Raw genomic sequence first — 16,791 nt, 5'->3', positions numbered from 1 at the left:
CCCCCCCCCCCCCCCCGCCTCTGAATTTCATGCACCGGGCCTGTAGTCTCTTAATAATCAAGAAGTTATATGCTACCTGTCATAGGCATTCTGGCATGTTATGATTCCAAAAGAAAGCCAGAGTTTATCCATGTTTCATCATGTGCTTGATGATGAGTATAAGAATTTATCCACGTTTCCAAACTCACCACCAAGTGTACGATGGCTTCTTGCATAGCTAATAATCAACAGAGAATAGAGTTTACAGTCTTTCTCTATTTTAATGGAATCTAGTCCTCAGATAGCATAGGTGTAAAGTCATATTGATTGACCCAGAACCTCAAGTTGGGCTGTAAGAAGTATATATTCTTAGGAGTTACTATAAATGTTAGATTCACATGGAAGATACTTTGTATGTATTACTTAGACAAAGATAGTAAGGAAATTATAATGATTACTTTCAATTATTGGATATTTTCCAGGTGTTACAGAGGAATGGAAATTGTATCTACAATCAAACTACTTTGTTAAATGAAAACATTTTAGCTAAAATTAGTACAGATTAAAAGTAACTTCTCATCTTTGTGCTGCTTGGTTAAAAGTTAAACACTTACTTTCTTTAGATTCATTTTTCCTTGGAAAGTTAAAAAGATTCTGTTCCACAGTGTATCTTTTCCTGGGTGATTGCTCTATCATTTCTATGGTCAGATGCTAAAAATTCAGAGACCTCTTAATTGTCTCTGAATTGGCAGTTAAATATTTTCCTTGAATAAGTATACCTTATTCTATGCAGCCAGGTGGGTATATTCCTGAAAAATAGTCGAATTTATTTAATTATTTAAAATTCTCCCTTAAAACATATTTTTAAAATCCTCCACTAACCCAGAATACAGTAATAACTTTTTGTGTGTAGAGAATATGATTAATCTCTAGTTTTTTATTGTGTGACTTTAGATTTTCTTAAATTGAAATGTGTGCATCTTAAATCTATAAAAAATTTCAAATCACATCTAAATGATAGTGGGGGAATTGAGTTGAGAGCTTGCTGATTTGCTTGTATTTCTGTCACCTGTTGAACTTCACAAGTGTTTTGAGACGATTTTCTTGGCTTGGACGTGCATTTTTATAGCTCTCAGATATCTTTTATATCTTGTACAGATAGTTTTATTATTAGATTTTTATTTTGTGTGTGATCAAGCTATTACCCTAATTTTGACAAACTGTGATTTTGAGTTAATTGATATTCATTAGGTTTGGATTTAAATTCACCAAATTTAGACATGCATTTGTAATACTGAACTTTAAATTTACAGTGGACAGAGTCCATACAAAAGTGTCAGAATTAGTCTTCTTGATACTTGGCATTGGTGAAGTAATATGACATCAGTTTTTCCTCCTTCTCTTCTTCCCATATTTACCACCCATCAAATTTTGATTTATTTATTTATTTGCCTTGTTTAGAATAGCTATTTTTACCTGACCTTAAAGGTGGAAATATGAAAGTTGGCATTTTAATCCTCTGGCATTATAGTCCATCGGTGATGCATTGTTTTGTGGAGATTTGTCAGGCAGTAATCCTCAGTCAGTTATGTTGCCCAGATGCCTACTTTTTGAATGTAGTTTGTTATATTTCTAGATTTTTTTTGTAAATGCAGTTGAAAATTTTAGCTGCAAGAAATGTATTTTGTTTTTTGGGTTTTACTTGCTTTTTTGAAGTGTTCCTAGAGGGCAAATAAGTTGATTTCTAATGACAAGGAAAATGTCCATATTGTTAGATATTGCCGTGGCTTGATTAATATAAGACGTTATTTGTTATTTAGGGTGCTTTAGAGATTTTGCAGATTTTTATGGAAGCTATTTTGACATTTCAAAATGGGGAAAATTTGACATTTGTTAATATTGACATGAATTTTTAAGAAATACTTTCACTTTTTCCTCCCTTAGAACTTAAAAGACTGTAGCTTTTTTTTTTTTTTTAATTCTATAAACTTGTAAGTTTGATTTGAACTTCTGCTTTAGGAAAGACAACAACATTTGGGAGCTGTTGAGTTGGAAGCTAAAGAAGTTCTCAAAAAATTATTTCCAAAGGTGTCTGTTCCTTCAAATTTGGTAAGATTAATTTCTTATTTTGTAAAACATGACATCTTTATCACTATTAAAGAAAGTTGTGAATAAGCAGCATTTGCACTCTGCACTTGTTTTCGATAGTGCACCAATTCCTTATTCTTTTCCATTGTTAACCTAAGGTGCTTCTAAGTCATGAAGATCAGTTACTTGATTCAAAACTCATTCCTGTTTATTCAGCTCATACTTTTGTTGTATTCTATAAAATTTAAATAGGAGACATTTATTTAGAAGGTCATACACATATTTGAGACAAAATGATTTCTTAATAGTTAACCAGCCAATAATGTTCTTAATGGCTTTATTCAAAATAGAATTTAATTTTAAGCAATTGCTTCCTAGTGTTAGGAACATTTACTTTTTTTAATTAAAGGTATTTAATACTATGAGACAAGCTCCTTAGTTCAAAATGCAAGATATTGGTCATCTGTTAAGGTTTACAAGTAAAAGTCTTGAAGATTATATAGAACAACTTTCTTTACTTGAGGCTGTGTGTGTTTTAAGTGGGAGAGAAAAGTTGCTTTGATTCATATAATTAATGCAGTGGATATTTGAGGCCAGAGAAAGCTAGTGAATGCATGTAGTTTCCTAAATGTTGGTGTAGATATTTTTATTTATTTATTTTAATGGAGAATTGTATACATATTTCAAAGTAGAATAGTATAATGAACCTGATATAGCCAGTATACCGCTTCAACAATTAATAGTATGCAGCATGAATTGGTAATACATAGCATCTTGTTTTTCCTCCAATTCTGCACTTCCTAGATTGTTTTGAAGGAAGTCAAACATAAGAGTATCTCATCTATAAATATTTCCATATACATATGTATAAAAGATAAGGATTCCTTAAAATAAAACTATGACATTTTCAAAAATCCTTAATTTCATACATTTAGTACATTTTTCTAGTTTGTCATACCAATTATCTATTTTAATAAAATAATAACTACTTATTGTATTGTGTGTTAGTCAGGACCCAAGTAAGGGTCAACAATGTGATTTGTTTAAGATGTCTCTTAGATTTTTTTATTGCATGGGTTCCCTTCTATTTGTTAGCAGTCCCTACCCTTTAAAAAACACACACACCACAAAACCTATGTTTTATATGTAGTTACTCTGTTTGGATGTAGCTGACTGAATCCCTGGAGTCAGTATGTTCCTCTGTCCTTTGTGTATGCATAAATTGGTCGTCAGTAGAGGCCTGATTACATTCAGGCTCAACACTTTGGGAGTAGGAGCAAGACGACTGCATAGGCAGTGTGGTGCACTTCATCAGCATAGGAGAGATGTAAGCTATATGACCTAGAGCAGTGATGGCGAACCTATGACTTGCATGTCAGAGGTGACACGCAAACTCATTTTTTTGGTTGATTTTTCTTTGTTAAATGGCATTTAAATATATAAAATAAATATCAAAAATATAAATCTTTTTTATACTATGGTTGCAAATATCAAAAAATTTATATGTGTGACATGGCACCAGAGTTAAGATAAGGTTTTTCAAAATGCTGACATGCCGAGCTCAAAAGGTTTGCCATCATTGACCTAGAGGGAGGGTTACAAATTTTAAACAACTAAATCAGTTTTTCCGCTGACGTTTATTTATATTAAATCCCAGTATGTGAAGCAAAGTAGGATTTTAATAGTATCCACTTGGTCTTGGTTCAGATTTATAATGTGAAAATGTGAATGTTTTCTTTTTAAGGAGAGGCTTTTTTTACTTATTTGTGCTTTGAGGGTATTATTTTATTGTACTATGGGGTGATCTCACATCCAGTTTTTCTTCATTTTTTTGTTCTGATTTGATAGACTATAGAGAATCCTTATTCAGCATGTAAATGAAGCTTTAAATTACAGCAGTTAATAGAAATTTCATTTGTGTTTTTTTTTCTTAGAATAAACTAAACCAAAGACTTAAAAGAGGATTAAGAGGAAATTTGATTTAAAGTATCTAACAAATAAAACTCTACCAAAGTATAAAATTTAGATAAGCAGCATCCAAAATGTAGAATGAATTGTTCTAAAATTTAGAATAATGACTAAAACTGTAAGACTTAAGTTTATATATATATATATTTTTATTTTTAGAGGACATTTAGTAAAGCTGGGGACAGTGAAACAAGGGAGGGACAAGGTGGAAAATGAGCCTAGGCTGGGCTGCTTTGGCTTGCTGAGAAGTTGGGGAATAGGGGGCCTTGGGCACAGTCAGGGGATTAGCCTGGGATGAACTGCTGCTGCCCAATGCTCCCTGGTTGTAAGCCCTGTGGGTCCCTTAGAGTTTAGGAGATGCATGCCTGTGGGGAGAGAAGAGGAAGAAAGGAAAGGCGTGGACATGCTCCTGGGAGGGAGAGCATGCGCCCATAGGTATATTTTTAGTGTTTATTTTCAAGGCTTGGTTATGTAAAATTTTTAAAAAAATCCTCACCCAAGGATATGTTTTTTATTCTTTTAGAGAGAGAGAAAAACATCAGTGTGAGATGAAAACATTGATTGGTTGCCTCATACTCACCTTTATAGGGATCAAACCTAAAACCTAGGCATGTGCCCTGACCAGGAATCGAACCCTCAACCTTTTGGTGTACAGGATGATGCTTTGGCCAGCTGTGCCTCCTGCCCAGGGTGGTTATATACAATTTATGCATTATATTCTTCTTTGAAATTTCCAGAGGGCTGGTGTTTGTCTATGTAGTTTTCCTTAAAAAAAATGCTTTTATTGATTTTAGAAAGAGAGGAAGGGAGAGAGGCGGAGGGAAAGGGGGGGGGGAGAGGAGAGAGAGAGATGAGGGAGAAACATCAATCAGTTGCCTCCCACACACAACCTAGGCGTGTGCCCTGACCAGGAATCAACCAGCTACTTTTCAGTGCACAGGACAACACTCACCCAACTGAGCCACATTGGCCAGGGCTATGTAGTTTTCTTTTACAGTATAATATAAATTAGTTATTTAAAAATGTTTACCTATTTTATTTATATATTTTTGGATATTGTTTATTTTTACTTTTCTTCTCCATAGAATTATAGCGAATGGTTGCGTGGATTTGAAAAGAAGGCCAAAGAATGTATGACTGGAACTTCTGGTTCAGAGGAGGTTAAGGTTAGTTTAAGAAGTGAAATATCTATGTTTTAACCAAAAAAGAATTAAATCAGAATTTTTCTTTATGAGCTTGGGAAAGATAAAAGATATATAGTATGAATAGGCTAATGACTTTTATTGTTGTTAATCCTCACCTGAGGCTATTTTCCCCCTTTAAGAGGGGATTTTAAGAGGATGGAAGGAAGGAAGGGCAAGAGAGAGAAAAAAAACACACATCAATGTGAGAGAGACACAGGGATTGGTTGCTTCCCTTACTCACCCCTACCCTGACCAGGGATGAGATCCACAACCCAGGTACATGCCCTTGATTGAGAATCCAACTGGAGACCCTTCAGCGGGCGGGCTGTCACTCTAACCAATTGGTTACACCAGCCAGGGCAAAATAACGATGTTTTGAGAAAGTATAAGGTGATTTCATTTTGTGTAAATTTTGGTAAAAATGCTGTAAGTCTTCCATGCATTTGATTTGTATACAAAGTTAATGTTTGCCATTTCTTTAATTGTACAACTCAGTTCTAAAACTGAATATTTATCTCTTACTCTCTTTTTAGCCTGAATTTAAAAAGTAAAGCTCAGTTGAGGTAGGTAGGTAGAAACTGACTGGTTTGCTAAAGCAACTCCAGATACATCGTTAGAAGTGTTCAGAACCTAGATGTGTTTTTATCCTTGCCTACTGAAATTTGGGGATTAATTTTTCTTTGTATGTCAAGTGACATGATTAAAAATCATTTTTCCCATGTGTGTAGCCTAGGTATTATGACTTTACTTCACATGTGGATTTGCTTTGATTTTACCATCCTGCTAGAGAATGATGAGCCTCTCTATACTAATAAAAGGGTAATATGCTAATTAGACCGGGAGACCAGACATCTTCCAACCATCTGACTTCCTTCCAGACAAAGCCACGGTGGTGGGGGCTGAGGCAGAGGCAGTTAGGGGCCATAAGGCCAGCAGGGGAGAGCAGTTGGGAGCCATCAGGCTGGCAGGGGAGCGGTTAGGCGGCGATCAAGCTAATAGGCAGGCAAGCGGTTAGGAGCCAGCGGTCCTGGATTATGAGAGGGATGTCCCCCAAGGGGTCCCGGATTGGAGAGGGTGCAGTCTGGGCTGAGGGACCCCCCCCCCCCCCCCGCATGAATTTCGTGCACCAGGCCTCTAGTCCTATATAATAAAAGGGTAATATGCAAATAGACTGAACAGCAGAACAGCCTAACAAACAATCAAAGTGTAATATGCTAATGATATGCTAAGGATACTCAACTGTTTGCTATGACGTGCACTGACCACCAAGGGGGCAGATGCTCCAACTAGTAGGTTAGCTTGCTGCTGGGGTCTGGCTGATCAGGTCTGAGCGAGATGGGCTGGACACACCCTGGAGCCCTCCCACTGACCCTCCCCAGCCCAATCGTGCACCAGTGGGGTCCCTCAGCCTGGCCTGCGCCCTCTTGCAAATCGGGACCCTTCAGGAGATCTCGGAGAGCCAGTTTCAGCCTGATCCCACAGGTCACTCCCCTTGGGAAGGCGCCAGATGGAGCGCTCATGGCTGGCGAGTGCTGCTGCAGCAGTGCAAGCCTCTCCCAATTGGGACTGATTGGGCATGAGCCCGCGGCAGATACAGTGGGGCTGGGATGAGCGGGAACGGCAGGTAGGAGCTACAGGTGGCATTGGACTGCAAGTTTCATCCCAATCCCTGCAGGCCACCCAGAGGGACCCCCACTGGTGCACGAATCCGTGCATCGATGGGGTCCCTCAGCCTGGCCTGCACCCTCTTGCAATCCAGAGCCCCTCGGGGTTGTAGTAGTGTGCAAAGTGGCAGGCAGCCAGCGAGGAGCCCAAGCCTGGGCTGGCTGCAGCTCCCGCTATTCTGGTGCCTGCCACGGGCTGGGATGAGCGGGAACGGCAGGTAGGAGCTACAGGTGGCATTGGACTGCAAGTTTCATCCCAATCCCTGCAGGCCACCCAGAGGGACCCCCACTGGTGCACGAATCCGTGCATGAGCCTCTAGTTAGACATAAAAGTACAGAACTCAAAGAAGTACTTCTCAAAGGAAAATGGAAAAAAGGTAGAATAAAGAAAAAAGTGCAATAGAAGTAAAAAAAAATCTGGAACAAATAAAAATGTAGTCATTAATATTCCTTGAGGCTCATAACTAACTTTTAAAACAACAGGTACTGGGAGCAAGGCTGCATTTTAGCAAGAGAGAAGAAAAGATAGGGGATTTTAAAAAAGTGGCCAATAACATCGCAAAATAAGTTATTTTAAGGAACAGAGACTGCATTAAGGGAATGCAGGAGAGGTCATATGAGCCATACAAAACCTGGTGGGAAGGAGATCATAGGGAGTTATTATTTAATTAGAGGCCTGGTGCACAATATTCGTGCACGGGGGCAGGGGGTCCCCCAGCCAGGTTTGCACCCTCTTACATTCCGGGACCTGTTGGGCCTAAGCCGGCAGTCAGACATCCCTCTCGCCGTCCAGAGCTCTCACAGTCCGTGACCCCTAGTTCCTTACTGCCCACCTGCAGCAGAGGTGAGAGAGGCTCCCTCCAAGTGCAAGAGGCTCCCATGTACTTGTCAGCCATGAGCCCGGCTTCTGGCTGAACAGCGCTCCCCCTGTGGGAGTGCACTGACCCCTCTGACCCCTTGGTGGTCAGTGTGCATCATAGCAACCAGTTGTTCCACTGTTCAGTCGATTTGCATATTAGCCTTTTAATATATGATTGTGTAATATGTTTTGTAGTAAACAAACTGAGTTTTATTAGCAAAAACCAAATGACCAAAAAGGTCATTATACTTTATTGCTCCTTAAGAAGGTTGAAATGTAGTGTTTCATTTTAAAAACAGTTAGAAACCATTTGTCATAATATACCAGTAAGTACTGAAACAAGTTTGAAGCACAAGACTTTCTGGTAAAACTAGGGAATTTTTCTTTATGTCATTTTTTTTGCAGGTTCTAGAGCACAAGTTGAAAGAAGCTGATGAAATGCACACATTGTTACAGCTAGAGTGTGAAAAATATAAATCCGTCCTTGCAGAAACAGTAGGAAATGATTTTTAATCTACATTCTGGTTTCATTTAAAAATCATTAACTTATTCCTTAGTGGCTTAAATAGTTTATTTTAGCATCAGAGCATGAATTTTTCAAAACAACTATACTTTTATCCATAGGAAGGTATTTTACAGAAGCTACAGAGAAGTGTGGAGCAGGAAGAAAATAAATGGAAAGTTAAGGTCGATGAATCACAAAAGACTATTACAAAGGTACTGTATTTAAAAAAGGAAGAGCTTATTTAGAACTGATTTTTAAAAAAATAATATTTTTATTGGCTTTAGAGAGGAAGGGAGAGGGAGAGAGAGACAGAAACATCAGTGATGAGAGAGAATCATTGATTGGCTGCCTCCTGCATGCCCCCTACTAGGGATCGAGCCCACAACCCGGGCATGTGCTCTTGACTGGAATCGAACCCAGGACCTTTCAGTTCGCAGGCTGACGCTCTCTATCCACTGAAACCCGCTAGAGCAGTGATTCTTAAAGTGTGGGCCCTGAACCAGCAACATCAGCATCCCCTGGGAACTTGTTAAAAAATGCATTCTTGAGTCTCACCCAAGACTTACTGCATCTGAAACTCTGTGGGGCCAGCAGTCTGCTTTAAAGAGCCCCTCAAGTGATTATGATTCCCAACCATGATTGAGAATCATTGGTTTAGAGTACAACTAAAGGATAATGATAAAGAATAGAAAGTGCTTTGAAAGTTACAGAACTACTATGCAGTGACACGAGTTAAATTATTTGGAGTTCAAAATGACTTTAAAAAATAGGTTTTTATTGATTTCAAAGAGAGGAAGGGTGAGGGAGAGAAAGATAGAAGCATCAGTGATGAGAGAGAGTCATCCATCAGCTGCCTCCTGCACGCCCCCTACTGGGGATCAAGCCTGCAACCCCAGGCATGTGCCCTAACTGGGAATCAAACCATTACCTCCTGGTTCATAGGCCGATGCACAATCACTGGCCAGGCCACAATGACTTTTATAACATTATGTTGTGACCCATGGCATATAGTATTCAAGAAAAAAATAAGTTCTTATATTCTTTATGGAACTGGATGTTTTTGTGCAATCTTAATTTCTCTCCCATTTACTTGGGTGTGGTAAAGAGTGCCATCTGTTGCTTGCTTGTTTTTCTGGGCCAACCTGTGCAGAATTTAGGGATGCTGATGGTACTCTATGTTAATGCATTTGGGGACTAAATACAGTCAGTTATAAGTTAATGGTTAAAAAATGTAAGCACTTCTGGCAAGGCCTAATATAATGACATGCAAGAGGGGTGGATTTTTACTGCAATTTAAATCAAGTTAAATGTGACACTCTCATTTTTAAGGTCTTTTAAAATTCATTATAGCTTTAAATGAGATGCATTTCAAGAAAACGGATTAAAAGAGCCACACTCCGAGCCGCAGTTTGCCGACCACTGTTCTAGAAGTTAGAAGTATCTATATCCTTGGTGGTTTAGTTGGTCATATAATTGTTTCATATTTCAGATGCAGTTGTCATTCACATCTTTGGAACACGAGCTAGAGCAATTAAGAAGAGAAAATAAAGATATTGAAAATGTATGTTATTTCATTGTTTGACTGTTTAGCATTAAGCATATGGTGTTTTTTTTTAAAGATCTGTGTTAAGACTTCTTTAGTCTACTTATGCACTTGTTATGCATTTAAGAATATCTTGTAGTTTTTGAGATAATGATGTTTTATTCGGAAGTGTCATAACTCTTCATTGTAGAGAAGCATCATGAAGGGAAATCTTAAATGGGCTTGTTAACTTTTCCTTCTTTGTTGCATTACTAGCTGAGAAGAGAACGAGAGAATTTGGAAATGGAACTAGAGAAGGCAGAAATTGAACGATCTACCTATGTCACAGAAGTCAGAGAGGTACTTACAGTAGAATTTTTTCAACCTTGCTTCTCTACTTAAATTAAGTTTATAACAGAGTAATAACATATTTTAGTGTAAGTTGTTAGTGGCAGAGCTTCCAAGTTGCATACATAACATGGGCTACCATAAGGAGATCAATCTTAAACTCTAAACTTCATTGCAGCTGAAAGATCTGTTGACTGAATTGCAGAAAAAACTTGATGATTCATATTCTGAAGCAGTAAGACAGAATGAAGAGCTAAATTTGGTAAGAAGCTTGTTCTCCACTGGGTATCAAGTAGGCTCTGAAAACACTTGTGATGACACGTGGAGAAACCATCCAAACTTTTTCTCCCTGCTAACATCTTTAGCTTGGCAATTTTGTAAGTTTAAGATAATCTTCATATTCTATTGACTCCTGAGGTGATCTTTCTTTTCTTGATTCCTAAGATGATCCTTCTTTTCCTAGCTCCTAACAATAGCATGTTTGGCTTGCAACTCTTTCTCAGAGAAATTTTCCGTGTTTTATGAAACCTAATTTCTTGAACAGCATTACGAATAAAGAAATGAAACATGCTGATAAAGACTGACTGAATTGTGAAGATTCTCTTCTCAGAGTTACCATAATTAATAATACCTCTTATTTTTTGACCTGGAAGGAGGAGAATATTAAAGGTTGAAGATGCAGCCTCTTCATTCAAGGGCAATAATCTAATCCAGTTTCTTATTTTAACTAGTCTTTCTATAAATTACTAGAGGCCCGGTGCTCTAAATTTGTGCACTGGGGGTGACGGGGGTTACCTCAGCCCAGCCTGTGCCCTCTTGCAGTCCGGGACCCTTTGGGGGATGTCTGACTGCTGGCTTAGGCCTGATCCCTGGGAGCTCTTGTTCCTTACCACCCGTCTGCTCACTCCTTAACGCTCAGCTCGCTGTTCCTTTGTGCTGCCAAGGAGGTGGGAGAGGCTCCTGCTACCGCTGCTGCACTCGCCAGCCGTGAGCCCAGCTTCTGACTGAGCCGGGCTCCCCCTGTGGGAGCGCACTGACCACCAAGGGGCAGGCAGCTCCTGCATTGAATGTCTGCCCCCTAGTGGTCAGTGTGCATCATAGTGACTGGTGGTTCTGGTTGTTCCACCATAACTGTTGCTTAGGTTTTTATTATACAGATAGTTAACAAAAAGCTTGTGAAATTCTTTATCATCAACACATCATTTAGGGCATAGTAGTCATGAAGCTATAGACTTAAAGATTTAACTAAAGTTAGCTAAATGCCTATAGACATAGAGTACTCCCATTATTAAATTTCTGGAAATGTATACTGATTGTGTCAGGCTTAGTTGTTAGATAAATATGACTATCTTGTATTATATTTCAAAAACAATTGTTATGTCTTTCCGTGACTTAAAAATTGTTATAGTATGTGATTAGATTTTTAAAAAGTACCAGAATAAACTCTAGAAAGATTACAGTTAGTTTTCTTCTTATACCAAGTTAATCCTGCCCAGTTTGGAAATTTCTTATTACTTTGCTATAGGTACCAAAGAAAACTCCTTAACTTACCCATTTGTGGTTGATTTTCTGTGTTCTGTTAGTGATTTATGGGAATTAGTTTTCAGAATAGGGCTCTATGGAATGTACATGTAGAGCCTCACCCTTCTCCCCCAAACACACACATACACACAACCTCTTTAGTTTTTAAATAAAATTTTTGTTTTATTTACCTTCATTTTATCTTAATTGAGTCATTCCCACTGCAGTGTGAGACTAGTTTTATACATATGTTTGCTATACATTCATTGTACAGATCAGGACTGGTATGCTACAGCTGTAAGCCTTACTCTATAATGTGTTTTTAGAAAATAATTTCTCCTACTATTGTTGGAGACACTACTATTAACTTTGGTGCGTGGTGACTGACTCTAACAGTGACATCAAACCCACAGGATTATGGTTGAGTCTTCATTCAGACTGATGCTCTCTTTATTTGCTCCTCGACTTCTGTCAGGAGGTTTATTTGTGTTTTTTTTTTTTTAATGTTTTTATTGATTTCAGAGAGGAAGGGAGAGGGAGAGAAAGATAGAAACATCAATGATGAAAGAGAATCATTGATTGACTGCCTCCTATATGCCCCCTATTGGGGAATCGAGCCTGCAACCCGGACATGTGCCCTTACTGGGAATTGAACTGTGATCACCTGGTTTATAGGTGAACACTCAACCACTGAGCCACCATGGTCGGGCAAGAGGCCATTTTGAGTGGGTTTTTTCACATTGAATTTGTAATCTTAATTTTAGTTTTTCTGTTTGCTCAGGAAAACTGTTGCCACATTTAAGATAAATTAAAATAATTTTATTTGCCTATACTTACATGGTGTGTTCTTGGGCCAAAGGAATAACCTCTTGCTCGGCCACAGTGGCTCAGTGATTGAGTGTTGAGCTATATAAACCAGGAGGTCACAGTTCAATTCCCAGTCAGGGCACATGTCTGGATTGCAGGCTCTATTCCCCAATAGGAGGCGTGTAGGAGGCAGCCGAGCAGTGATTCTCTGTCATCATTGTTGTAGACATTACTATTATCTTTGGTGCTTGGTGACTGACTCTAACAGTGGCATCAAACCCGCAGGATTATGGTTGAGTCTCATTCAGACTGATGCTCTCTTTGATTATTTGCTTCTCAACTTCTGTCAGGAGGTCTTTTATTTTTTTTAATTGTTTTATTGATTTCAAAGAGGAAGGGAGAGGGAGAGAAATATTAAATCAGAATTAAATATCTGGTGTATTAAATCAGAATTAATTAAAGGAGCAAAAACTGAAGAAGTTGGGATTTAAATAGAGTTCTAAAAATAATATTTCTAAATGAGTGTCCCCCATTAATTCTCCCTCCAGTTCAAAATGTCAGCATTTTGTATTTCCCCCTTTGAGTCTCCAGACCTCTTTGAAATGTTATGCCTGTGGGTGGGAGGCTAAATCAGTTAACTTGGTGAGTTTAAATAAAGTTTTTTGTTGTTTTTTTTTTTTTTTTTTGTCATTGTAGTCCATTTTCCTTATTCATACTTAATCAGAACAGTTAACAAGATTAGAGGCATTCTGTATTGGCATTAAAGTTTTATAGAGCTTTATTACTGTTTTGACAAGTTGGTTATTGAGAAGTGTGTCTTAGGACATTTCTTGTTGCCATTATTAGGCCAGTATGGTCTTTCACTCATTTCTTCAGTGCCATTTTAAAGGATGAGCAACATTAAAATTTTTGAAGTTATCATTTTACTGGATTTGCAGTCTTTTGTTCAACATCTTTTAAAATATTACACAATTGACTTTTCTTAACTGTATAGTCATGAAAGTCTTTAAAAATTAATGAAGTTTCTGACTACTTGCCTTTTATTTATTTCTTTAAATATATTTTTATTGATTTCATAGAGGAAGAGAGAGAGACAGAAACATCAGTGATAAGAGGGAATCATTGATTTGGCTGCCTCCTGCACGCCCCCTACTGGGGATCAAGTCCGCAACCCTGGCATGTGCCCTTGACCAGAATTGAACCCAGGACCCTTCGGTCTGCAGGCTGATGCTCTATCCACTAAACAAAACTGGCTAGGGCCTACTTGCCTTTTAATTTGAACAATTTCAATATGAGTGAATTATTATGAATAGCGAATAGGAATACTTTTTAAAGGCACTTGACTAGAATTTAATGGTTTTGTTTTTACATTTACAATTTTCTTCTCTAAACTCTAGTTTGTTTCTATAGCTTTTCTTACATTGACTTAGCTTTACAGATGGGATCCTCCACTGCTTAGCTTTTCTATACATCTGGTGCAGCATATTGCTAATCCACTGTGCATAACTGTTAGAGATCCCGTTATTTCTCATTCATTCTTCAGTCCTAGAGGTCTAAGCATAATCAAAGAAGGATGAAAATAAAGTTGATTATGGTGTCCTTTATTTTTACAGCTAAAAACACAGTTAAATGAAACGCTCACAAAACTTAAAACTGAACAAAGTGAACGACAAAAGGTAGCTGGTGACTTGCATAAGGTAAGACACTGCTTGTCCAGAAGATGGTATTGCATTATGAAATATTGTGCCTTGAATCTTAAACAAACACTGCTAATTCTGCTGTTATTTTTTGCATTCTATTAATTTGTTTATAAATTTGAACTATTTGATACATAGTTTTTGGAACTAAACTTTTTGGCTTGTTTTAACATTCTTAATTTGCCTCATCATTTCATCACATTTGTGTAATTAATTTCTTTATAATGTATAGCATAAACTTTAAATTTATTTGAAGTTAGTCTTTTTTTAAAACTTATTTACAGCCATATATTTTTTGGGGGGTGGGGAGGAATTAGCTTATATAGTTGTTTATCTTCATGGATCTGAAAGATGTTTATAGACCTCTGATGTTTCAGAAGTTTGTTCCTTTCATTTATTACTTTGTAGAAATACATTTTTCTTAGTCTCATAAATAGCAGTTTTTAGGATTACATTTTTTATTCTTTGCATTAGGTTGACAAGTTATTTGTAATTTTGAGATATTTTTCAAAGTGTAATTCACGTGTGCTTATTATCAAAGCTGCTTTAGAGCTGTGATCATGTTCATTAGCAAAACAAATACGTCACTTTTTCAAAAGTTGAAGGAAATGTTTTTGGTTCTGTATGATGTTATGCAAAAATAGGAATTCAGAATTGCTTGAGATTACTTCGGTGTTATTGTTACCAGTAGATAAAATGTGAACTTAGGAAGTTTGTTTTAGAGCTCAAAACTTAGGAACATGATACAATTGTCAAGGCTGAGCAATCTAGTTTACTTTAGTATGTGGTAATTTTTAACCTCTGGACCAAATATATAAAACATGTAGTTTTAGCTTAGCAATTTAGTTTCTCAGACAAACTTTAAGGATATTAAACAGGCACTCAAAGATATTAGATATGCCATGTTATTTGTGATGGCTAAAATGGCAACAATAGGCAATAGTATTGTGCCCATGCCTATATAGAAAGACCGTGTAGCACTTGATTGGAAATGCACATAAATATTTATTGACATGAAAAAAGTTAATAAAATACAATGTGAAACAAACAAGTATAAAACAGCATGTATGTTAAAGACCATTTATACTTATTTTTGGGGGGGGGCAGTTTTCTATTTGCCCTTGTATGCACAGAAGAGGGATCTAGACCAGGGGTCAGCAAAACTACAAACTATTTTAGGATTTGTCGGCCACATATGACTTCCTCTCACATACTGTTCTTTGTTTGTTTAACATAATCTTTTATAAATGTAAATACCATTCTTAGCTCGTGAGCTGTATAGAAACAGGCTGTGGCCAGACTTGGCTGACCCCTGACCTAGCTTAATGTTATCCTAAATGTGTATTGTTTGAATTTTTTAAAAACAGTGAGCCATGTGTTTTTATAGTCTGGTGGGGAGGAAGCTGTTTTCATTTTGGAGAAAAAACTGAATAGGTTGGCTTTACATTGTGTTTTTAGAAGAGCTTTATTCTTGTACAAAAGATGTAAGAAAATCACTCATTTTTTTTCTTGTCTATATTTGATTATCAGTTGTAGTTTGTGGAGGCTACCATATTGCTTTCTTTACAGGCTCAACAGTCACTGGATCTTATCCAGTCAAAAATAGTAAAAGCTGCTGGTGACACTACTGTTATTGAGAATAGTGATGTTTCCCCAGAATCGGTATGTCTTTTCTTTAACTTCAAATCTCAGGGCTAATTACCTTATAAATTAAGTGAAGTTAAATATGTACAAGATCCATCTGTGACTTAAAAAATGCCTTTGTAGCCCTGGCTGGGTTCCTCAGTTGGTTAGATTATCATTCTACACATGAAAAGGTTGCAGGTTAAATCCCCAGTCAGGGCTAGTACATCAGAGGCATCGGATCAGTCCCTCTCCCTTTCTGTCCCTCTCTCTTCCCTCTCTCCCTCTTCTTTTCTCTCTCCCCTTTCTCTTCTTCTTTCTCCCTTCTTCCCTCCCTCCCTCCCCCTTCCTCTCTCTCTCAAATCAATTTTTAAAAAAATCCCCCAGTGAGGATAAAAAAAAAGCCTTTGTAATGTGCTTCCATCAGTCATGTTGCTTTTTTAACTGATACCCTATTTCTGAAATGCAGTGTTTTTATTAATGTTTGTTTTCACTTTAGCTTAATAAGATGTTAATCAAGGTGTGTGTTGGGAGGTATTTTGGTATACTGTTTAAAAGTATAGACTGCTTGTGTTAGAATCCTGCCCCTACTGCTTAGTAGTTGTAAGACTTCAGCCATATTCCTTAGCCTCTCTGTGGTTCAGTTGCCCCATTTGTAAAAGGCAATTATAATAGTACCTATACTGTAGGATTGTTGAAAGGAATAAGTGAGTTACTGTATAAATCAGCGGTCGCCAGCCTTTCGGACCTCATGGACCACCAGTAGTCTGCGGACCACCGATTGGCGACCCCTGATATAAATCACTTAACATAACTGGTAACACAGCAGTGCCGAGCACTTAGAAAAGCTCAGTATATGTTTATTGTTGTTTTTACTGTTATTATGAATGTTCTCTTCTTTGGTTCCCTGCATATTTTTTTCAGAGCAGAGAAATGAATTCATATCTGACATTCAGAGATTCTAGGTTTTTCCCTTTGTGGTCCAGTGACAACATTTATGACAGCTTTCTTTGGTGCAAACAAATT

The 16,791-nt window shown here is 37.5% G+C and overlaps 1 protein-coding gene across 8 annotated transcripts in view; it reads left to right on the top strand.

Annotated features, from left to right (window-relative positions):
- Positions 1–16,791, top strand: part of KTN1 (kinectin 1) — a 99,407-nt gene that overhangs the window by 76,360 nt on the left and 6,256 nt on the right. For 4 of the 8 annotated variants that reach the window (XM_015566498.1, XM_015566495.1, XM_006767680.2 and 1 more), the window contains 9 exons: positions 1,999–2,088; positions 5,121–5,201; positions 8,148–8,237; positions 8,367–8,459; positions 9,737–9,808; positions 10,046–10,129; positions 10,296–10,379; positions 14,059–14,142; positions 15,712–15,804. In XM_015566498.1, coding sequence (XP_015421984.1) covers positions 1,999–2,088; positions 5,121–5,201; positions 8,148–8,237; positions 8,367–8,459; positions 9,737–9,808; positions 10,046–10,129; positions 10,296–10,379; positions 14,059–14,142; positions 15,712–15,804 — 771 coding nt within the window. The remainder of the gene's footprint in view (positions 1–1,998; positions 2,089–5,120; positions 5,202–8,147; positions 8,238–8,366; positions 8,460–9,736; positions 9,809–10,045; positions 10,130–10,295; positions 10,380–14,058; positions 14,143–15,711; positions 15,805–16,791) is intronic. The other 4 variants (XM_006767682.2, XM_006767681.2, XM_006767683.2 and 1 more) reach the window with 2 other exon arrangements.

The sequence above is a fragment of the Myotis davidii genome, unplaced genomic scaffold, assembly GCF_000327345.1.
Source record: "Myotis davidii unplaced genomic scaffold, ASM32734v1 scaffold281, whole genome shotgun sequence".
In the NCBI taxonomy this organism is placed as follows: Eukaryota; Metazoa; Chordata; class Mammalia; order Chiroptera; family Vespertilionidae; genus Myotis; species Myotis davidii.
The sequence above is the reverse complement of the archived record's forward strand: the minus strand, read 5'-3'. Positions and strand labels throughout refer to the sequence as shown.